This window comes from Pan troglodytes, chromosome 4, assembly GCF_028858775.2.
Source record: "Pan troglodytes isolate AG18354 chromosome 4, NHGRI_mPanTro3-v2.0_pri, whole genome shotgun sequence".
NCBI classification, from domain to species: domain Eukaryota; kingdom Metazoa; phylum Chordata; class Mammalia; order Primates; family Hominidae; genus Pan; species Pan troglodytes.
Window position 1 is genome coordinate 69,111,052 of NC_072402.2, and position 24,797 is coordinate 69,135,848.

The 24,797-nt window shown below is 39.0% G+C and overlaps 1 protein-coding gene and 1 pseudogene across 5 annotated transcripts in view; one reads left to right on the forward strand and one right to left on the reverse strand.

Moving 5' to 3' along the window:
* Nucleotides 1–24,797, reverse strand: part of NNT (nicotinamide nucleotide transhydrogenase) — a 103,128-nt gene that overhangs the window by 26,110 nt on the left and 52,221 nt on the right. For all 5 annotated transcript variants that reach the window (XM_009449197.5, XM_009449198.5, XM_009449195.5 and 2 more), the window contains exons 15-19: nucleotides 24,188–24,421; nucleotides 22,671–22,831; nucleotides 20,137–20,316; nucleotides 3,745–3,904; nucleotides 1,610–1,691 (exon numbers count right to left, since the gene is read on the reverse strand). In XM_009449197.5, the coding sequence (XP_009447472.1) occupies nucleotides 1,610–1,691; nucleotides 3,745–3,904; nucleotides 20,137–20,316; nucleotides 22,671–22,831; nucleotides 24,188–24,421 (817 nt within the window). The remainder of the gene's footprint in view (nucleotides 1–1,609; nucleotides 1,692–3,744; nucleotides 3,905–20,136; nucleotides 20,317–22,670; nucleotides 22,832–24,187; nucleotides 24,422–24,797) is intronic.
* Nucleotides 12,143–12,772, forward strand: LOC461020 (large ribosomal subunit protein eL29-like; annotated as a pseudogene).

Sequence of the window (24,797 nt, forward strand, 5' to 3'; positions counted from 1 at the left end):
GAGGTATGTCAAATTAATCCTTCCCTTCCCTAAGGATAATTAAGACATGAAAGGCATTTTTCTTTCTCTATTATGATTGCCACCTATCTCCTAAATATTTATGTGGTGAAAGAGGGCATTACGAATACATTACACTTTTTCACATCTGGACTGAATAGAGAAAACAGTTTCTTTTTAGGAAAATCATAAAACGTTGTTTAACATATCCTTTTCACTTGCAGGCCTACAAATGTTCTCAGCAGCAAAATGATGGCTTTAAAAAGCACAGCTTAATATCCTATGTAAAAATTGGAATAAGTAACTAAAAAGTAGACTTCTTATGCAAAAATTTAAAAATAAAGTCAATGACTTTTCTCATCTTCTACCTTCAATTCATCTAAGACTCTCAATAAACATGAAAATCTTATCACAGAAATGCTGGTCCCACCACAAAATAGTATTTTGATTCTATATATTTGACAAACACAGACTATAGATTGGAGGAAGGAGTGGAGAAGGAGTGAGACAAGAAAGGAAGTGTAGGAAACAAAGGAAGGAAGAAATAAAGTGCAGCTGACACTAATACAATTAACTGCCGACACTAATACAATTAAGGTAGCCCCCTGATTTCATCATCTAAGTTTCTTTCACCACTACTAGTAGCTGGGACATTCCAGCCAGAGATTAGGATTCTGCATCCAGTCCAGCACAAGTACTCTGACTGGCTAACTCAGCTAACTCAGCAAAACAGTAACCAGGGCACAGGTTTATTACTTGATCTTGCTCTTCAAGGCCTCTCTTTTAAGACCTTTTGTTTTTATTCAGTGTGACCGGAAACCAAAAAGATACAACTTGATGTAGTTAAAATGCTTCGCTTGACCTCTTTCCTCAAATCAAACCACAGAGAAACAAGACATCTGATTTCCCCATTAATAAATCCCCAAGAATTTGGAATAACACATTTTCCTTTTCTAAAATGAGTCGATAATATTTGAGTTGATGCTAATCCAGGAACAGCAAAATCTAAATAGTAACACTAAGACCAGAATATGGCTTGTTCATTAACAACTTAACTTCTTTACCTAGGATTACACATGTAAAACACCACTTTAAGAAACAGTCATCTTTTTCAGAAGCCATATACAGCTGACCCTTGAACAACATGGGTTTGAGCTGAGAGGGTCCACTTATCCACAGATTTTCTTCTACCGCTGCCACTCATGAGAGCAAGACCAACAACTCCTCTTCCTCCTTCTTCTCATCTCACTCAACGTAAAGACAAGGATGAAAACCTTTATGATGATCCACTTCCACTTAAGGAATAGTAAATATATTTTCTCTTCCTTATGATTTTCTTAGTAACATTTTCCTTTCTCTACTATTTAATACATACAATATACAAAATTTGTTAATTGATACACATTTTGTTTATGTTATCAGTAAGCATTCTGATCAGCAGTAGGCCATTAGTAGGTAAGTTTTTGGAGAGTCAAAAGTTATATATGGATTTTTAATTGTATGGGCGGGTCAGTGCCCTAACCCCTACATTGTTCAAGGGTCCACTGTATTTCCTTTTCTCCACACACACATCTTTACACATAGTGCAAGCCTCTCCACTGCAAATGCTTACCTGACTTTTTTGCCTTGCTCAGTGAGCATCTTTACCAAATCAGCAATGGGGTATTGAGCTTTGGCTGCACAGAGACCATAGCCTGCAAGGAACATTAAGAACACAGAAGAATGTGTTTTTTATTTTGAAATTACATGAAGTACAACTTCTCTCTTGATGAAAACACATGTTTATGCCAACAGAGGCAATCATTTAACAGGACTAGAAATGAAAGCAAATTTATAAGCTGGGCTTTTAAAAATATTGCCCTAAATTTGAAATTGAAAATGTAATGATTGCTCCTCAATCTTCTGTAGTGTCTCATGCTGCTGTGCAACCCCACCCCCGACACTGCACACACCCTTGGGTGTTCCCTCTCTTGTCTCTTTCTCTGTCTCTGTCTCTGTCTCTCTCTCTCTCTCATGTTTTTAAACTCTCTTCATACTTGGCTTTGACGACACTGCGGTCCCCTGTCCCAGCCTAACTTTGTTATTATTCTTTCTCTAGTTCCTTGAATAGTTTTTCTCCTTCTTTTTTCCGCTTATATAAGTTTCCAAAGGGCTTTAACTTTGCCCCTCACATTCTCCTTGAAAATCTCAGCTCCTCTCATGGCTTCAACAACCATCTGATGATTCCCAATCTGTCTGCAGGCTTGACCTGTCATTTGAGCGCCAGTATAACATGGCTCTTGTCCTATCTTCACCTCAAATTTAATGTCTCAAAAAAAGAACTCAAAATTTCCCCCCACCCCACACTCTAAAAACTGTTTCCATATTTCTGATGTTATTACAGGTATAACCAAGAACTTTAGTCATCTTCACCCTCCTTTCTGTCCATTCTACCTGCACAATGAATCTCACATCTGTCCCCACTTTTCTATCCCCGTTTTTTCAAATGCCAAGTCTCTGCTCAAGCTATTCCAGTTGGCTTCTCCCATCCCAACACCATCTATTCTCTAAGTCCTAAAAACAAATCGTCGCCTCCCTACAAACCTTCATAGGTTTCTTGTGATTGAAAAACTGTCTACATAGTTCAGTTTAGCCCTTATCATAACCCACCTTGCATTACTGATCTACCTATCTGACTTAATCACTAGATGGAAAGTGCCTAGAGGAAATAGATTGTGTCCTCTACATCTTTACACCTTTATACTCCAGAACAGCATTGCTCAATAGGTAAGACCAATGCTACTTTGGGTGTGATGATTCATTATGCAGCAGTGTCCCACACGTTACAGTACATTTCATTTATCTGCTTCCATCCACTAATTGACAGTAGCAGTCCCATCTTTGGACAACCAAAAACCCAAATCCACCTATTTCAAATGCCCCTAAAAAGTGATATTGTCCCAAGTTGAGAAGGCTTACACTTTAACACTCAATTCAGCTAATGTCTCCTATTTTTACTTCAGTACATAACTAACTAGTAAACTACTCACATGTCAAATCAGTAGATTTTATTTACAGAAAACTCATTTGATAACATGACAGAGTTAAAATCTTAATCTGAAACCAATGTATGACTCATAATACCACAGCATCCTGTGAAAACAGTGAAGAAGAACTGAGCTAAAACTCAGAAAACTGGAAAATTGAGGCCTGGAGAGATTAAATGACTTGGGCAATGTCACATAGATTGTTAGAGGCAAAATTAAGAACAAAAGTGAGGTATCGTGACTCCATACCAAGCTCTTTCTACTAGGCCACATTGCCTCATTTTGTTGAAAACCACATGATTCTTGATCATTTTTTAAATAATCATTTTTGAAAAAACAATAACATTTATTGAGCAACTCTAATGAGTGAGCTAAAGACTTTCATATACTATATCTAATTTAATCTTGACAATGGGCCCAAAAATTACCAATGAGAGGAAAAAAGACTCGAAAATGATGTAAACATGTACACATAATCACAGAAAGACATGGCTAGAACCCACTGTAAGAATTTATAGAATTTCCATGCGATCTCCAAAATATTAATTTAAACTGAGAATTCTCAGTATTTTTGACTTAGTAATCATAGATTTGCTATTAAGTTTCCATTATATTTTCAAAACTAAAGAAGTTTCAATTCTACTTTCCTATTATAAGAAATTTTAATGTCATCAATTATAACAGCTATTATAGGTTATTTGCTTTTGCTTTTTTTCTTTACCTGGTGTAATAATAATGCTATTAGCTTCTCGAATCATGTCAATTGCATTGTCAAGGTTGATTTCCGTATGTGTGCCAGAAATTTCCATGGGTTTTCCACCAGCTGTTGAAGTGGTGCCATAGCCTCCAAGAATCACATTAGCCAGGGAGCGATTCATTGCCTAGAAAGCCAAATTATGAGCTGTGAGAGTTTAACACACATAACTTTGTGAGAATAGTACAAATGTTGTGTATATGATATTTGGAATCATTTTAAAAGGTTTATTTGATCATTTAAAACACTTTAATCAAATAAATTTCAGCTGGTTTCTGAAAATCACTTCAAAAATTGAAATGACAGAAGATATCTGAGAACCACATTATCTTTTTCCCTATCAAATCAATTGCACACTGATATATTTTCAGTAAAAAAATAGAAACCAAGAAAAAATCATCAGTAAAATTAATAAACTAATGAAAAAATCACATCTATTTATTACTGTCTGAATGCTGATTGAGCAATTTTATCTCTCAGCTGAATTCTGCTACAGATTCCATCTTCACAGATACCAGCTGTGAAGAAGCAACTGGTAAGAATCAAAACAGTAAAGATCCATTTCATCTAGAATTTTGCTGCCCTCTGTCATCAAGAAAATAGAAATATGGGGGTTGATACTGTCTTATTTTCCAAATCAATTATAGCTCCACAAAGCCCCATACCTAAGTTTTAATAGAAGTAACTGGGTTCATCATTAGGACTCTAAAATATTTCACTTCCAAATAGGTAGAAGAATAAGGTTATATACTCTTTAAAATTTATACTCACTCTTTTAACTAGAAAAATAATCTCAAAAGAAAAATAAGATAAATGAACTTCTCATGCTCATTTATAATCACTCAAGAATGTACCATAGGAATGCCACTGCTGAAATATGTTACAGTAACTGATCTGGTTTTGAAAACAGTTCATTTGTAGACCTCTGGAGGTGGGGTAGTAAAAGAAAGGGAAAAAAAAAACTAGTTGTTCTGAGTAATCAAATGCATTTTAAGAATTCAAATCACTGCATGTGATCGAAACTGTCATTCTACATAATCATAACTGACTTTATCACTTCAGAACAAATTTCCAAAAACTTATTGAACTCTATTTTAAGTGCTGTAATAAATATATTATTGCTTCGTTATACAACGTAAAGGCTATATAAGTGTCAATCTATTGCTTTTTTTAAAAATACAACACTTTAGTATTAAAAAAGTAAAAAAGCACCAAGATCTTCAATGATAAGTACCACATCGAGACAACTATGGCCACCCCACACAATGATGGCTCAGCCTGCTACCAGCTTGGTGGAGACATTTCCATTATGCTGAGTAGGGGCCAGACAAAGGCAGGGAGGAAAAGGTACACAGAAGATAAGCAAGAAGCCATACTTTAATAAAGCCTAAATAACGTAAATTTCAAAGATGATGAATCAAAATGTTGCCAAAATTGTAATTGTTGTTTCAATCTAAACTCGTTTATCAGACACAACATTGACATTTTACAGAGCCCAAAGTCTGACAAATTTGTCTAAGATTATTACATACAAAATAAAACCTGAAATGTCTTTACGTGTATTATTAAAGGATAAGAGGGTGAAAGAATTAAAGTGATGTCTTTTTTTTTTTTTTTTTTTGAGATGGAGTCTCGCTCTGTCACCCAGGCTGGAGTGCAGTGGCATGATCTCAGCTCACTGCAACCTCCACCTCCTGGGTTCAAGAGATTTTCCTTCCTCAGCCTCCAGAGTAGCGGGGATTACAGGTGCATGCCACCACACCTGGCTAACTTTTTATATATTTGGCAGAAATGTGGTTTCACCATGTTGGCCAGGCTGGTCTCAAACTCCTGACCACAAGTGATCTGCCTGCCTCGGCCTCCCAAAGTGCTGGGATTACATGAATGAGCCACAGTGCCCAGCTAAAGAAATGCTTTTAATTAAGTTCACAATCCCTAGCTGACATGGTGTTTTAAATTCCTAACACATTCCTCCCATATTTAAAACCAACGTTTAATGGAAACACAAATAGCCACATCTGAGACGTCCCAAACATTCAACTCATTGATCTACATTAATCCTTTCTAGTTTTGAATTATACAGTTCTGAAATTGTTATCAAAATATATGTTCTACCAAATTTTTGCCCTTAAAATTGATTTAAAGGACTATTTCAGACATTAAGATACTTCTGTCATAGATAACTTTTTTAAAAAAAGAGTCCAGTGAGGATTGGGTTCCAAGATGGCCGAATAGGAAGAGCTCCAGTCTACAGCTACCAGCATGAGAGACGCAGAAGACGGGTGATTTCTGCATTTCCAACTGAGGTACCGGGTTCATCACGCTGGGGCTTGTCGGACAGTGTGGGCAAGACAGTGGGTGCAGTCCACCAAGCGTGAGCCGAAGCAGGGCGAGGCATTGCCTCACCTGGGAAGCACAAGGGGTCAGGGAATACCCTTTACTAGCCAAGGGAAGCGGTGATGGAGGGCACCTGGAAAATCAGGTCACTCCCACCCTAATACTACTGCGCTTTTCCAATGGTCTTAGCAAATGGCACACCAGATTATAGCCCATGCCTGGCTCAGAGGGTCCCATGCCCACAGAGCCTTGCTCATTGCTAGCACAGCAGTCTGAGATCGAACTGCAAGGTGGCAGCAAGGCTGGGGGAGGGACGCCCACCATTGCTGAGCCTTGAGTAGGTAAATAAAGCAGCTGGGAAGCTCGAACTGGGTGGAGCCCACCGCAGCTCAAGGAAGCCTGCCTACCTCTGTAGACTCCACCTTTGGGGGCAGGGCATAGCCGAACAAAAGGCAGCAGAAACCTCTGCAGACTTACATGTCCCTCTCTGACAGCTTTGAAGAGAGTAGTGGTTCTCCCAGCATGGAGTTTGAGATTTGACAACGGACAGACTGCCTCCTCAAGTGGGTCCCTGACCCCTGAGTAGCCTAACTGGGAGGCACCCTCCAGTAGGGGCAGACTGACACCTCACATGGCTGGGTACCCCTCTGAGACGAAGCTTCCAGAGGAACGATCAGGCAGCAACATTGCTTTTCAGCAATATTCGCGGTTCTGCAGCCTCCACTGCTGATACCCAGGCAAACAGGGTCTGGAGTGGACCTCCAGCAAACTCCAACAGACCTGCAGCTGAGGGTCCTGACTGTTAGAAGGAAAACTAACAAACAGAAAGGACATCCACACCAAAACCTCATCTGTACGTCACCATCATCAAAGACCAAAGGTAGATAAAACCACAAAGATGGGGAAAATACAGAGCAGAAAAGCTGAAAATTCTAAAAATCAGAGCGCCTCTCCCCCTCCAAAGGAATGCAGCTCCTCGCCAGCAATGGAACAAAGCTGGATGGAGAATGACTTTGACAAGTTGAGAGAAGAAGGCTTCAGACGATCCAACTTCTCCGAGCTAAAGGAGGAAGTTTGAACCCATCACAAAAAGCTAAAAACCTTGAAAAAATATTAGACGAATGGCTAACTAGAATAAACAGTGTAGAGAAGTACTTAAATGACCTGATGGAGCTGAAAACCATGGCACAAAAACTACATGATGAATGCACAAGTTTCAGTAGCCGATTCGATCAACTGGAAGAAAGGGTATCAGTGATTGAAGATCAAATGAATGAAATGAAGCGAGAAGAGAAGTTTAGAGAAAAAATAGTAAAAAGAAACGAAGAAAGCCTCCAAGAAATAGGGGACCATGTGAAAAGACCAAATCTACGTCTCATTGGTGTACCTGAAAGTGATGAGGAGAATGGAACCAAGTTGGAAAACACTCTGCAGGATATTATCCGGGAGAACTTCCCCAACCTAGCAAGGCAGGCCAACATTCAAATTCAGGAAATACAGAGAATACCACAGAGATACTCCTCAAGAAGAGCAACTCCAAGACACATAATTGTCACATTCGCCAAAGTTGAAATGAAGGAAAAAATGTTAAGGGCAGCCAGAAAGAAAGGTCGGGTTACCCACAAAGGGAAGCCCATCAGATTAACAGCTGATCTCTCAGCAGAAACTCTACAAGCCAGAAGAGAGTGGGGGCCAATATTCAACATTCTTAAAGAAAAGAATTTTCAACCCAGAATTTCATATCCAGCCAAACTAAGCTTCATAAGTCAAGGAGAAATAAAATCCTTTACAGAAAAGCAAATGCTGAGAGATTTTGTCACCACCAGGCCTGCCTTACAAGAGCTCCTGAAGGAAGCACTACACATGGAAAGGAACAACCAGTACCAGCTACTGCAAAAACATGCCAAATTGTAAAGACCATCAAGGCTAGGAAGAAACTGCATCAACTAAGGAGCAAAATAACCTGCTAACATCATAATAACAGGATCAAATTCACACATAACAATATTAACCTTAAATGTAAATGGGCTAAATGCTCCAATTAAAAGACACAGACTGGCAAATTGGATAAAGAGTCAAGACCCATCAGTGTGCTGTATTCACAAGACTCATCTCACATGCAGAGACACGCATAGGCTCAAAATAAAGGGATGGAGGAAGATCTACCAAGCAAATGGAAAGCAAAAAAAAGCAGGGGTTACAATCCTAGTCGCTGATAAAACAGACTTTAAACCAACAAATATCAAAAGAGACAAAGAAGGCCATTACATAATGGTAAAGGGATCAATTCAACAAGAAGAGCTAACTATCCTAAATATATATGCACCCAATACAGGGGCACCCGGATTCATAAAGCAAGTCCTTAGAGACCTACAAAGAGACTTAAACTCCCATACAATAATAACGGGAGACTTTAACACCCCACTGTCAACATTGGACAGCTCAATGAGACAGAAAGTTAACAAGGATATCCAGGAATTTAACACGACTCTGCACCAACAGGACCTAATAGACATCTACAGAATGTCTCCACCCCAAATCAACAGAATACACATTCTTCTCAGCACCACACTGCACTTATTCCAAAATTGACCACATACGTGCAAGTAAAGCACTCCTCAGCAAATGTAAAAGAACAGAAATTATAACAAACTGTCTCTCAGACCACAGTGCAATCACACTAGAACTCAGGATTAAGAAACTCACTGAAAACCACTAAACTACATGGAAACTGAGCAACCTGCTCCTGAATGACTACTGGGTACATAACGAAATGAAGGCAGAAATAAAAATGTTCTTTGAAACCAATGAGAACAAAGACACAACATACCAGAATCTCTGGGACACATTCAAAGCAGTGCGTAGAGGGAAATTTATAGCACTAAATGCCCACAAGAGAAAGCAGGAAAGATCTAAAATTGACACCCTAACATCACAATTAAAAGAACTAGAGAAGCAAGAGCAAACACATTCAAAAGCCTACAGGAGTCTAGAAATAACTAAGATCAGAGCAGAACTGGAGGAGATAGACAAACAAAAAACCATTCAAAAAATCAATGAATCCAGGAGCTGGTTTTTTGAAAAGATCAACAAAATTGATAGACCACTAGCAAGACTAATAAATAAGAAAAGAGACAAGAATCAAATAGACGCAATAAAAAATGATAAGGAGAATATCACCACCAATCCCACAGAAATACAAACTACCATCAGAGAATACTATAAACACCTCTATGCAAATAAGCTAGAAAATCTAGAAGAAATGGATAAATTCCTGGACACATACACCCTCCCAAGACTAAACCAGGAAGAAGCTGAATCCCTGAATAGACCAATAACAGGCTCTGAAATTGAGGCAATAATTAATAGCCTACCAACCAAAAAAAGTCCAGGACCAGACAGATTCACAGCTGAATTCTACCAGAGGTACAAGAAGGAGCTGGTACCATTCCTTCTGAAACTATTCCAATCAATAGAAAAAGAGGGAATCCTCCCTAACTCATTTTATGAGGCCAGCATCATCCTGATACCAAAGCCTGACAGAGACACAACAAAAAAAGAGAATTTTAGACCAATATCCTTGATGAACATCGATGCAAAAATCCTCAATAAAACACTCACAAACCAAATCCAGCAGTACATCAAAAAGCTTATCCACCATGATCAAGTGGGCTCCATCCCTGGGATGCAAGGCTGGTTCAACATACACAAATCAATAAACGTAATCTAGCATATAAACAGAACCAAAGACAAAAACCACATGATTATCTCAATAGATGCAGAAAAGGCCTTTGACAAAATTCAACAGCCCTTCATGCTAAAAACTCTCAATAAATTAGGTATTGATGGGACGTATCTCCAAATAATCAGAGCTATCTATTACAAACCCACAGCCAATATCATACTGAATGGTCAAAAACTGGAAGCACTCCCTTTGAAAACTGGCACAAGACAGGGATGCCCTCTCTCACCACTCCTATTCAACATAGTGTTGGAAGTTCTGGCCAGGGCAATCAGGCAGGAGAAAGAAATAAAGGGTATTCAATTAGGAAAAGAGGAAGTCAAATTGTCCCTGTTTGCAGATGACATGATTGTATATCTAGAAAACCCCATTGTCTCAGCCCAAAATCTCCTTAAGCTGATAAGCAACTTCAGCAAAGTCTCAGGATACAAAATCAGTGTGCAAAAATCACAAGCAGTCTTATACACCAATAACAGACAAACAGAGAGCCAAATCATGAGTGAACTCCCATTCACAATTGCTTCAAAGAGAATAAAATATCTAGGAATCCACCTTACAAGGGATGTGAAGGACCTCTTCAAGGAGAACTACAAACCACTGCTCAACGAAATAAAAGAGGACACAAACAAATGGAAGAACATTCCATGCTCATGGATAGGAAGAATCAGTATTGTGAAAATGACCATACTACCCAAGGTAATTTATAGATTCAATGCCATCCCCATCAAGCTACCAATGACTTTCTTCACAAAATTGGAAAAAACTACTTTAAAGTTCATATGGAACCAAAAAAGAGCTCACATTGCCAGGTCAATCCTAAGCCAAAAGAACAAAGCTGGAGGCATCATGCTACCTGACTTCAAACTACAAGGCTACAGTAACCAAAACAGCATGGTACTGGTACCAAAACAGAGATATAGACCAATGGAACAGAACAGAGCCCTCAGAAATAATACCACACATCTACAACCATCTGATCTTTGACAAATCTGACAAAAACAAGAAATGGGGAAAGGATTCCCTATTTAACAAATGGTGCTGGGAAAACTGGCTAGCCATATGTAGAAAGCTGAAATTGGATCCCTTCCTTACACCTTATACAAAAATTAACTCAAGATGGATTAAAGACTTAAATGTTAGACCTAAAACCATAAAAACCCCAGAAGAAAACCTAGGCAATACCATTCAGGACATAGGCATGGCAAGGACTTCATGTATAAAATTCCAAAAGCAATGGCAACAAAAGCCAAAATTGACAAATGGGATCTAATTAAACTAAAGAGCTACTGCACAGCAAAAAAAAACCACCATCAGAGTGAATAGGCAACCTACAGAATGGGAGAAAATTTTTGCAATCTACTCATCTGACAAAGGGCTAATATCCAGAATCTACAAAGAACTCAACTCAAACAAATTTACAAGAAAAAAAACAAACAATCCCATCAACAAGTGGGCAAAGGATATGAACAGACACTTCTCAAAAGAAGACATTTATGCAGCCAAAAGACACATGAAAAAATGTTCATCATCACTGGCCATCAGAGAAATGTAAATCAAAACCACAATGAGATACCATCTCACACCAGTTAGAATGGTGATCAGTAAAAAGTCAGGAAACAACAGGTGCTGGCGAGGATGTGGAGAAATAGGAACACTTTTGCACTGTTGGTGGGACTGTAAACTAGTTCAACCATTGAGGAAGACAGTGTGGCGATTCCTCAAGGATCTAGAACTAGAAATACCATTTGACCCAGCCATCCCATTACTGGGGTATATACCCACAGGATTATAAATCATGCTGCTATAAAGACACATGCACACGTATGTTTATTGCGGCACTATTCACAATAGCAAAGACTTGGAACCAACACAAATGTCCAACAATGATAGACTGGATTAAGAAAATGTGGCACATATACACCATGGAATACTATGCAGCCATAAAAAAGGATGAGTTCATGTCCTTTGTAGGGACATGGATGAAGCTGGAAACCATCATTCTCAGCAAACTATCACAAGGACAAAAAACCAAACACTGCGTGTTCTCACTCATAGGTGGGAATTGAACAATGAGAACACATGGACACAGGAAGGGAAACATCACACATCAGGGCCTGTCATGGGGTGGGGGGAGTGGGGAGGGATAGCATTAGGAGATATACCTAATGTAAATAGTTAATGGGTGCAGCACACCAACATGGCACATGTATACATATGTAACAAACCTGCACGTTGTGCACATGTACCCTAGAACTTAAAGTATAATAATAAAAAATAGGATTCTAGGCACTTCAGGACCGGCAGCTTAAGGTGCAGACATGGCCAAGTCCAAGAACCACACCACACACAACCAGTCCCGAAAATGGCACAGAAATGGTATCAAGAAACCCCGATCACAAAGATACGAATCTCTTAAGGGGGTGGACCCCAAGTTCCTGAGGAACATGCACTTTGCCAAGAAGCACAACAAGAAGGGCCTAAAGGATGCAGGCCAACAATGCCAAGGCCATGAGTGCACGTGCCCAGGCTATCAAGGCCCTCGTAAAGCCCAAGGAGGTTAAACCCAAGATCCCAAAGGGTGTCAGCCGCAAGCTCGATCCACTTGCCTACATTGCCCACCCCAAGCTTGGGAAGCGTGTTCGTGCCTGTATTGCCAAGGGGCCCAGGCTGTGCCGGCCAAAGGCCAAGGCCAAGGATCAAACCAAGGCCCAGGCTGCAGCTCCAGCTTCAGTTCCAGCTCAGGCTCCCAAAGGTACCCAGGCCCCTACAAAGCCTTCAGAGTAGATATCTCTGCCAACGTGAGGACAGAAGGACTGGTGCGACCCCCCACCCCCGTCCCTGGGCTACCATCTGCATGGGGCTGGGGTCCTCCTGTGCTATTTGTACAAATAAACCTGAGGCAGGAAAAAAAAAAAATAGATCTCCCTTTCTCTCTCTCTCCCTCCCCCTCCCCCTCCCTCTCTGCACGGTCTCCCTCTGATGCCGAGCTAAGGCTGGACTGTACTGTCGCCATCTCGGCTCACTGCAACCTCCCTGCCTGATTCTCCTGCCTCAGGCTGCTGAGTGCCTGGGATTGCAGGCACGCGCCACCACGCCTGACTGGTTTTCGTATTTTTTGGTGGAGACGGGGTTTCGCCATGCTGGCCAGGCTGGTCTCCAGCTCCTGACCGCAAGTGATCTGCCAGCCTCGGCCTCCCGAGGTGCCGGGATTGCAGACGGAGTCTCGCTCACTCAGTGCTCAATGTTGCCCAGGCTGGAGTGCAGTGGCGTGCTCTCAGCTCGCTACAACCTCCCCCTCCCAGCCGCCTGCCTTGGCCTCCCAAAGTGCCGAGATTGCAGCCTCTGCCCTGCCACCACCCCGTCTAGGAAGTGAGGAGTGTCTCTGCCTGGCCGCCCATCGTGTGGGATGTGAGGAGCCCCTCTGCCCGGCCGCCCAGTCTGGGAAGTGAGGAGCGCCTCTTCCCGGCCATCATCCGGTCTAGGAAGTGAGGAACGTCTCTGCCCGGCCGCCCATCGTCTGGGATGTGGGGAGCGCCTCTACCCCACCGCCCCGTCTGAGATGTGAAGAGCGCCTCTGCCGGGGCGCGACCCCGTCTGGGAACTGAGGAGTGTCTTTGCTCCGCCGCCACCCCGTCTGGGAGGTGAGGAGCGTCTCTGACAGGCCGCCCCATCTGGGAAGTGAGGAGCCCCTCTGCCTGGCAGCCACCCCGTCCGGGAAGTGAGGAGCGTCTCCGCCCGGCAGCCGCCCCGTCCGGGAGGTGGGGGGCAGCCCCTGCCCGGCCAGCCGCCCCGTCCGGGAGGTGGGGTGCGCCTCTGCCTGGCTGCCCCGTCTGGGAAGTGAGCCCCTCTGCCCGGCCACCACCCCGTCTGGGAGGTGCACCCAACAGCTCATTGAGAACGGGCCATGATGACGATGGCGGTTTTGTCGAATAGAAAAGGGGGAAATGTGGGGAAAAGAAAGAGAGATTAGATTGTTACTGTGTCTATATAGGAAGAAGTAGACATAGGAGACTCCATTTTGTTCTGTACTAAGAAAAATTCTTCTGCCTTGGGATGCTGTAAATCTATGACCTTGCCCCCAACCCGGTGCTTTCTGAAACATGTGCTGTGTCCACTAAGGGTTAAATGGATTAAGGGCGGTGCAAGATGTGCTTTGTTAAACAGATGCTTGAAGGCAGCATACTCGTTAAGAGTCATCACCACTCCCTAATCTCAAGTACCCAGGGACACAAACACTGCGGAAGGCGGCAGGGCCCTCTGCCTAGGAAAACCAGAGACCTTTGTTCACATGTTTATCTGCTGACCTTCCCTCCACTATTGTCCTATGACCCTGCCAAATCCCCCTCTCCGAGAAACACCCAAGAATGATCAATAAATACTAAAAAATAATAATAATAATAATAATAAATAAAATACCAGAAAAAAAAAATCCAGTGAACAAAGAGGTTTCATCACCCTTATTATACAGTCCTGCAGAAGATCACAGCAGTAGATGTACCGCTGTACAGATGTAGAGGGACAGAGGAGAGGGATAAATAAACCATTTGATTCTAACTCGGCTTAAAAGGAACCATTATTTCCTCCTATAAAACTGAATGAAGAAGAAGGAAAGAATCTCTGAGGACATTTAATTAATGGGTACCCACTTCTGATGGCATCTTAGGGAAAAAAAAAAGGAACCACACAGTAGTTTAACCATCATAGTCAACTTGTTAAACATGTATCCACAATTACATCATCATTAAGCTATAACAATTCCATGTGGTCTCTTAAAAACGAAATTATTTTTATCTCTAAATTTACCATTGCAACATCACATTCTCAACAAATGTTTAGCATTTATGGTTTTGTTTTGGTTCTTTCTCTTTTTTTCTTTTTTTTTATTTTGCCGGCTTAAATGATTAATGAGACTATCCTATGACCACTGTTCCAGAGATTGAACAGTTCCCAGCTTCCAAGACAAAGAATTTGTAAGACTGTTTAAGACTGTTCGTTTTAAGCTATTAAGCCAATAATTAAAATTGCATTCTACATTAAAGAGAATCCTAATTCACATAATTCTGAATACACTGTAAGAAATAAATCTGAAAGCCAAGGAAAGGTCATAAAACTGACAAAGCCAAAGCAATAATAACATATATACCATTTACTAGCATCTCTCATTTCAATGCTTTGTAGATACTAATTAATTAATCACAAAGGAAAAAATATTTTTGATTTGGCTTTTGATCCACTTCATTCTGTTCTATTTTTATTTGGAACCAAGCAGCAAAGTGCAAAAATCAGAAAATTCGATCTGAAAATGCTGTTCAATTTTTGTAAGACCTCTATTTCTGAGGCAATCTGGATACTATCACAAACAAAGAAACTGTAAAATCATAAAGAGGTTAATGTCTATATGATATTTGGATATCATTCATTTGAATTGGTTGTTTGGACACTGTCAACATTTTTCAGTTTTTATAATCTTGGGTATTGTGTAACCATAGCACTGAGCTCAGAGGACACCCAACAGAACAAAAATTCAATTTTAGGGATTGCTGGTTAGCCACTTGGGGTGCATTCCATTCCCTCACACATAATAAAATCACCCTGTTCTAGTTTGGACTTGTGTGTTTCCTTCAATAAATAAGAGTGAAGGTCAACATACTGGTACCATATTAACTCTGCTATATCTGCTATCATAGTCTATCTGGAGAAGATTCTAAAACATGAAATAAGTTAACAAATAAAATATTTCTCTAATGTTCATTTAACAAACCAATTTGTGTGAATGTGCCAGGTACTTGGCCAGACTCCACAAACACAAAGGTGAATAATAAATGGTGCCTTACAATACTTTCTCAGTAAAATGAGAATAATATTTCCTACCTCCAGAATTTGTGTGGGGATTAAATGAGCTATATTTTGTAAAGCACCCAGCATAATGCCTGCTACGTTGCACTAATGGCCAATTTTGAGTAGCTATTTCATTTTTATGATTATACTGATCTACCTAGAGCCGCTAAGCACAGCCATGAAGAAACTGAATAAATCTCCTATAATTTCCTATAATAAAAAAGCATAAAGAAGGTTTATCAATGAAGGTTAATGTAAAAAGTCAGAAATCAGAAAATTGTAGAAGAAAAGATAATTTCCATCTTCAAAATTGAAAAATATGACAGGCTTGTATTTGTTGGTTTCTGACTTGTTTTGTAACAATGCCTAGGAGTAGAGATCATACAGTAAGACAAACACATTGCACATCACAAGTAAGAGCTTTGACTGGTGAATCCTTTGTGAAGATCAATTTAGCAATATCAAAAGCCAACAAAAAGTTCTTACTCCCTTTGACCATGTAATTGCACTTATAAAAACTGGACCTAAGGAAATAATCAAGGATGTAGAAGAAGGAAAACTGCAACCAAGAAAAAAAGAAGTTAAAAGCAACTAATATGAATTTGAATAAATAGATTATGGTAATATCTGTTTGCTACAATACTAGGAGCTAAAAATTATTAGAAAATTAAACATTAATTAAACCTTAATTAAAATTAAGGTTAGACAATTACATAATATATTAAATAGAATGTATTTAAACATATTCATATAAAAAAGACTAGAATGTTAATAGTTAAGTGGTAATGGAAGTTTAGGTGATTTTATTTTTTTATTTATCCTTTTCTGATTCTTCCAAATTTCCTACATTAAACATCTTTAACTAATGGGATTTTTTTTTTTTTTTTTTTGAGACAGGGTCTCACTCTGTCACCTAGGCTGCAGTCCAGTGGTACAGTCACAGCTCATTGCAGCCTCAACCTCCCCAGGTTCAGGTCATCCTCCTGCCTCAGCCCCCCAAGTAGCTGGGACTATAGGTATGTGCCACCATGCCCAGCTAACTTTTATATTTTTTGTAGAGACAGGGTTTTATCATGTTGCCCAGGTTGGTCTTGAACTCCTGGACTCAATTGATCCACCTGCCTTAGCCTCCCAAAGTGCTAGAATTACAGGTATGAGCCACGGCGCCTGGCCAGAATTTTTTTTTTAATTAAAACTTAAACTGTTCTTGAATCCAAATTATTAATCTGACCCAATATGATATTTATGGTCTCAGGCAGCTATCGGAATAATTTGGTAGTTCTATATACAGGAGTACAAAATATCTATGGAATGCTGATGGTAAGTGGCATGCCTGTGGCAGTGAAATGGAAAGAAAAGAAATAGAAGACCTAGAGAAAACATATCAAAAAAATAAAAGAGTAAGAAAAATAAGAGAAAGATGATATAATTGCAGAACACGTAGAAGAGAGTACTTTCAACAAGTACCTCTTACTACCTTATTCTAGTGTTACAGAAGAGTTACTGTAAGACTTACTATGGTTGCTATAATTAATAATAATAAAAGACACTAAGTGAAGAAGGAAAAAGAGAGTAATAAGAGAGACACAGACAGAAATGTGGGGAATACTCTTTATAAATTTGAAAACCTAAAGAAAACCATTTTTTAAAAAGGATAAAATGAGAAATTACCCATGCTGACATTTCAAGAACTAGAAACAAGTCTTCTTCCCTCCTCTCCCCATATCAGCATGCCATAGGCTTTGTTAACATTCAAATCCTTCAAATCCTCCCATTTAACTTTAAAAGCCACTTTCTGATTCCTCAGGGATCTAGAACTAGAAATACCATTTGACCCAGCCATCCCATTACTGGGTATATACCCATATGACTATAAATCATGCTGCTATAAAGACACATGCACACGTACGTTTATTGCGGCATTATTCACAATAGCAAAGACTTGGAACCAACACAAATGTCCAACAATGATAGACTGGATTAAGAAAATGTGGCACATATACACCATGGAATACTATGCCGCCATAAAAAATGATGAGTTCATGTCCTTCGTAGGGACATGGATGAAATTGGAAATCATCATTCTCAGTAAACTATCGCAAGAACAAAAAACCAAACACCACATATTCTCACTCATAGGTGGGAATTGAACAATGAGATCACATGGTCACATGGACACAGGAAGGGGAATATCACACTCTGGAGACTGTGGTGGGGTGGGGGGAGGGGGGAGGGATAGCATTGGGAGATATACCTAATGCTAGATGACGAGTTAGTGGGTGCAGCGCACCAACATGGCACATGTATACATATGTAACTAACCTGCACAATGTGCACATGTACCCTAAAACTTAAAGTATAATAAAAATAAATAAATAAATAAATAAATAAAATAAATAAAAGCCACTTTCTGACAAACCGCAAGTTTAAGTAATAATGAAAATCTGCTGCCCCCTGCTGGTCATTCAAATTCATCAACTGAAGCAAAATCAAACTAAGGGTTAAAAGTTTACTTTTACAGAAAACTGTATTTCTAGTACAATTTCATAAACATTTCTTCTTCACAAATGTTTCTTCTTTCTGTCACAAAGCCTGACACTTTTCAAATAGGATACATAAACCTTCACCTTTCCAAATTCCCCAGGTAATTTAGGCGATTTAATTTTAAAACCCCTTAGCTTGTTTTGAATTTGGGCTATCAAATCCTTTGTTTTGCAATATAGCCTAAGAAACAAAAATATTTTTTACTACGAAAAGATACTTCAGCCTTCCAAATTACAATGAGATTTTCAGTTAAATCATAAGAAAAATCCTGAGTTGTAAAATAAGCGAGTTTTTAAAAATATTATAATAAAAGAATGAAGGTAGAGTAAGTATCTGATATGGTTTGGCTCTGAGTCCCTACCCAAATCTCATGTCGAATTGTAATCCCCACATGCCACGGGGGGACCTGGTGGAAGGTGATGGATTATGGGGGCTGACTTCCGCCTTGCTGTTCTTATGCTAGTGAGTTCTCACGAGATCTGGTGCTTTAAAAGTGTGTGGCACATCCCCCTTCACTCACTCCCCTTCTCCGCTATGCTAAGATGTGCTTGCTTCCCATTCACCTTCTGCCATGATTGTAAGCTTCCTGTGGCCTCACAGTCATGCTTCCTGTTAAGCCTGTGGAGCTGTGAGTCAATTAAACCTCTTTACTTCATAAATTACCCAGTCTGAGGTAGTTCTTTACAGCAGTGTGAGAATGGACTAATACAGATCCCTTTCTTGTCTAAATTATTTATCAGTGTAAAATCACGTTCTGCTCTCATTTAGTTTCATTATTATTTAGAAAATAACATCCATAATTTGAAAAAAAAGTTCTACTCAAACCTTTAATTATAATATTTGCAGAACATCTTCTTGCCATCAAGAAGAGAACTTGAAACAAACAGAAAAGCTAGGAAGTATTAGTGTTGTTACTTTTTTCTGTTCTTTTTTTAAAAAACCATCATGCTGACCACAAAACTTCTAAGGTAGAAACTCTCACAGATGACCAACAGGAGTGTAAATTAGAACAACCTTTCCAGAAACATGGCTATAAGTATAATGAGCCTATAAATTCTAGGAATCTATCTTAAGACAAAAATCTGAAATGTCAAAGATATGTACAAAGAGAAATCAAAATCAAACAACTTCATATGTATAGCATTAAGGGCAAATTAAATAAATTTTGTATATCCATATGATGGATCACGATAAAGTCTCTTAAAATAATATTTTAAAAGAATTTTTAATGACAAAAAGTCAACAATATAGTATATAAGTTTTTTTAAATGTAGGACAATATACAACACGATCAGACAAGTAAATACACAGATATGCCATACATAAGGAAATAAACCAAAATCTTACCTGTTTATCTCCAGATGGAGAGAGGCACTAGAAGATTTTCATCTTTCTATTTAATTTTCCTAATTATTTACAGTTGGGTACCTTAAAGGCAGTCTTGGAAATTTATGCAAATGAAATACTCTGCTATGTCTGCTGAAGAGAATTCAAAGCTACCATACTCTTTTTTTTTTCTTTTGAGATGGAGTCTCGCTATGTCACCCAGGCTGGAGTACAGTGTCATGATCTCAGTCACTGCAACCTCTGCCTCCTGGGTTCAAGCAATTCTCTGCCTCGGCCTACCAAGTAGCTGGGATTACAGGCACCCACCACCACGCCTGGCTAATTTTTGTATTTTTAGTAGAGACAGGGTTTTACTATCTTGGGCAGGCTGGTCTTGAACTCCTGACCTCGTGATCCACCTGCCTTGGCCTCCTAAAGTGCTGGGATTACAGGCGTGAGCTACCATGCCCAGCCTACAATATTCATTTTTATGGGTAATAAAAGAAATGACATGCACATCCATGTTTTCAGGAAGCCATTTCCTTTTGTTTCATGTATGTGTTGTTTCTTACCACACACATGATGTATGACAGGATAGCACCAGACGAGCCTATGAGTGCACCCACGATGGTCAGCAGATTGTTGTTGAGCAGGAAGCCCTCTGCACACAGGGCCCAGCCTGAGTAGCTGTTCAGCACAGTGATAACGACAGGCATGTCAGCACCCCCAATAGCAGCTGTCAAAGTCACACCCTAGAACAACAATCAAATCAGAACTCAAAATTAATAACATAAAAATAAAACCTCTGACATTTAACATTATGCTCCTTAATTATTCTAGTTTTCCCATTAATATATTTACATATAAGTTCCACTTCCGGTAATAAGTGTCTCCCATCTGACCAACACTTCCACAGGTATAACAACTATAAACACTGAGCCACCCACCCCCCTAAAAAAAATCCCTACATTTTAAAAAAACACTTTTCAGTGATGAAAAGCAGGCAGAAACTGGAGAAGTGTCTACATTTGGAAAAATATAACGACACTAAGTGAATTTCCCAGTTTTTATGGCTTTAGACTGAGGGCAATCCCCTGTTGGTACCAGTTAAGGAAATTATAAAATATAAGCCCACAGTCTTACTGACTTGAAGATCCTGAAGATAGCATTTGAGATGACTAAGGCAGCTGGAAAGTAATAAGGGGAATCCCACAAAGAAGCAGGCTAGAGAGAAGGAGTCCCAGTTTCTGTTTATAAATTCTACTCAAATCTCTGGATGACTCTTGAATTACACATATGTGAGACAGACTCCAAGCAATCCTGTTAAGGATAAAATAACAATAGATTTCAGCTGCCCCCCACCACCCACCATAAGGGAGTCAAAATTTGGAATTTGAGTTTAGCCAAGTTAGCTGGCTACAAAAACACATAAATAAATAATAACAATCAAACCCTTTGAAGGAATATAACATAACATCCAAAATGTCTATAATGTATCATTAACAATGTCCGTGATACAACTCGAAATTACTAAACACAGGAAAGGAAAAAGCTTTTTGCTTCTTATTTCACATGTTTTTACCTTTTTTTGTTTGTTACAATGAGAGCATATTCATGTATTACTCATTTAAGCCAAAAGCAATAAAATAAATTCAAAAAATACTTTGTCTTAGTCAGACATTCTCATAGAACCAATAAATCCTTTAAATATCATATTCACTGCTTCCCAAAAACAACAATTCTTAAAGTTTTAGATTTGTATATCTTTTTTTCTTTCTTTTTTTTTGAGACAGAGTCTTGCTTTGTCACCCAGGCTGGAGTGCAATAGCATGATCTCGGCTCACTGCAACCTCCGCCTCCCAGGTTCAAGCGATTCTCCTGCCTCAGTCTCCCGAGCAGCTGGGAATACAGGCGCAGACCACCACACCCGGCTTATTTTTGTATTTTTAGTAGAGACGGGGTTTCACCATGTTGGCCAGGCTAGTCACAAACTCCTGACCTCAGGTGATCCACCCACCTCGGCCTCCCAAAGTGCTGGGATTACAGTCATGAGCCACCTCGCCCAGTCACATTTGTATATCTTTTATTTTGAGACTTCATCAACCTATTCTGCTTTATTAGATTAAAAATATCAAAATTATTTTTCTTTTGTTTAAAACAAAAACCAGTGCAATAAGCCAGAATAAAATTAGACCATGAGTGTGAATATAAAGATGAGATTTTAATTTACTTTTCAGTGTTCTAAAGTTTCTGTGTTAAAATCATGACCTAACTGCCATGATCACACAAAAATAAGTATCATTTTTACACTATAAATTAGGTGTTTCTCAATCAAGGAGCCAGTAAGTATTTCATAAGCAATTGCTATGTGTCTAACTTTGTGTTAGTTACTGTAGATAATTTTTTAACTTAAATATAAACCTTGTCTACAGATTACACACTGAAAGAACATGAGTAACAGTGAATAACAGTAAATAGCGCTGCATGAAAGAGCATCATACATTGATATAAGATGCCAGACTGTCACATAGACAACTAAAAACTACTGTGTGTTTCAATACACTAAATATAAAAATTGCAGAGAAAGAAGAAAGCCAAACCTATCATAAAAGCCTTCACTGAATACTCTCACTGAGCATACAGGGTTTTTTAACTGCATTTCATTTTATACTTATTTGATTTCGTGTCATATCTTCCAATGATGTAAGAGCAATTGGTGGGCAGAGACTATCTTACTTGTATTGTATAAACCCCAAAGCACTATTTTGTAGGGCTTGTCATATAGTAGGCACCTAATACATTGAAACCCTTGGCCTTTTTAAGCTCCTGTTCACCAACACATTGATCCGGTGAAAAGACTCCAGAGCAATAAAGGTGTCTCATGTGACAACTTTAAAATGAACAATTAAGTTGCAAGAAAGAATAATGTTCTTCCTACACTCTTCTATGTTTTCCAGATTCCAAAAAGATGCACATGTGACGTAATTTTAAAACATTTTTATTCCATCAAGGTTCTTGAAGAGATAAAAATATGATTACACTTTAATCTAACAAAATATTCCCAGTTCTTCACCAAATATGTACTTTTCAATCTCTGACTTCTTACCATGACAGCAGAGAGAGCAGACACTGAACCCAGACAGGTGATGCCAGTGGCAAAGCTTGGGTCCACCATGAATGGGATTATCCCGCCCACACTAGCAGCCAGTAAGCCTGCATTGAGTAAGTGCCTTCCAGGCAGTAGGAGAGGGGCAGATTTCAGGAGACCTAGAGCCAAGCACATAGTAGTTACAATTCAGAATGTGTTGTAAGAAACTCCCTCACACACACCCAAGTGTGTCTTTTAATCCTAAACTACCAAAATTTAACATTAGAATAACATGGTATTTAAAATATTACTTTATATCACCAGATATGAAACAAAAAAGCAAATTAGAATTATTACACATAATAAACATGAATAGAGGCAGAAAAACTATGGTTCGACTTCACTATTCTTTTCCCTATTTTGATCACAAAACAATTTCTTTCCTCTTTGTCATGAAATCTTAAAAAGTTATTTTCTCATGTATGACCAACACGGAAGTTGTTAAGTGTGGCTTTATTTATTTAAAACTTCATGCATGCCAGACTTCTGACAAAAATAAAGCATAAAAAAGTAAAAATAAATAAATAGAACTTCAATGTGGAATCCTAGCACACTAATATTTCGGATTCTATCAGCTGAGCCCAAGGAAGAAGAAAATTTGTTTGTTATTTGTTCCTAAAGGCAAAGCATGAGATAACAATGTTTGAGACTTGAAGTTCTTTTATGATTTTCAAGTTTCATGGAAGTTCCCCACTTAATTTTCATGACTGTATTACTGAGAGGCAAGACCATGTTTTTAAATCACAAACTAGTTTCTCTAGAGACTTTTTTGTAAAAACACTGACAGCAGCCTCTGTAGGGTTTTTTCTCCACTTCCATTTTTATGATTGACTTTACCAGCAGCAAAAGTTGTCATGCTACAGTCCTAAAGTGCGTATTTGTTTTCAAAATAAGTACTGTTTACTACTCACACAAACTTATTTAATAAGCTTCTATTTTGGAAAATATATAAAGTTCATTTCTGTGAATTCTACACAGTCATCTCTAACCAAGGATTATGAGGATGCTGTTTAGTTCACATATATTATCAAAAGTCAACTAGTCCCTCCATGCAAATTTCTGTTCACTAATTTCCTCCATTAGCTGTCTGCAAATGAAACAGCTTCAAAGCTTCATGAGACTTACTAAGTATCAATAAAGGGGAAGGATGAGGGGAAAAAAACTCTTAAAATTTCTGAGTGCTATACGAATACTCTTCACCTAACAGTTTTACTGTTAAGGCATTTTTTTAAATCTTTTTTATTAGTAGTAATATTTTATTTTTTATAAAAAGTAGAGATAGGGTCTCACTATGTTGCCCAGGCTGGTCTTGAACTCCTGGGCTCGAGAGCCTCCCACCTCAGCCTCCCAAAGTGCTGGATTGCAGGCATGAGCCATCACGCCCAGCCCTGTTAATGTATTCTCTGAAATTAAAATGGATCCCTAAATGCCCTAAACAATAGATATTTACCTCTATGTTATGCTGAATCACTTACCCTGCAATTTTCCATAGGCAATGAGAGACCCACTAAAGGTGACGCCACCAATGTAAGTGCCGAGGTAGGCCACAATCTTGGTGAGATTTGCTGCTGCATCCGTAGCAAAATGTGGATATTCTATAATGTACTCAGCTATGCAAGTAAGTACAGCTGCCAAACCCACTAAACTGTGAAAAGCAGCAACTAATTGAGGTAAATCAGAAATCTGGATGCGTTTGGCAATTGTCAATCCTGTTATGAAAGGTCAAAAATAAATTAAAACTTGACAAACTTTTGAGAAGTAACCACAACAAAGATCACCCTTAAGGATTTCCACCATAGTCACAAATAAATATTATCTAGTTCCTAGTACGGGCTAAATATTCTCTACAGGGGCTGTACAGAAGGTAAGGGCACTAGTTGTATACAGGTTGAGTATCCCTTATCTGATATGCTTGGGACCAGAAGTGTTTCAGATTTTAAATTTTTTTAATTTTGGAATATTTTCATATACATAATAAGATATGTTGGGAATGGGACCCAGGTCTAAACACAAAATTCATTTATGTTTCATATATATATAGCCTGAAAGTAATTTTAAACAACATTTTAAATTATTTTGTGCTTG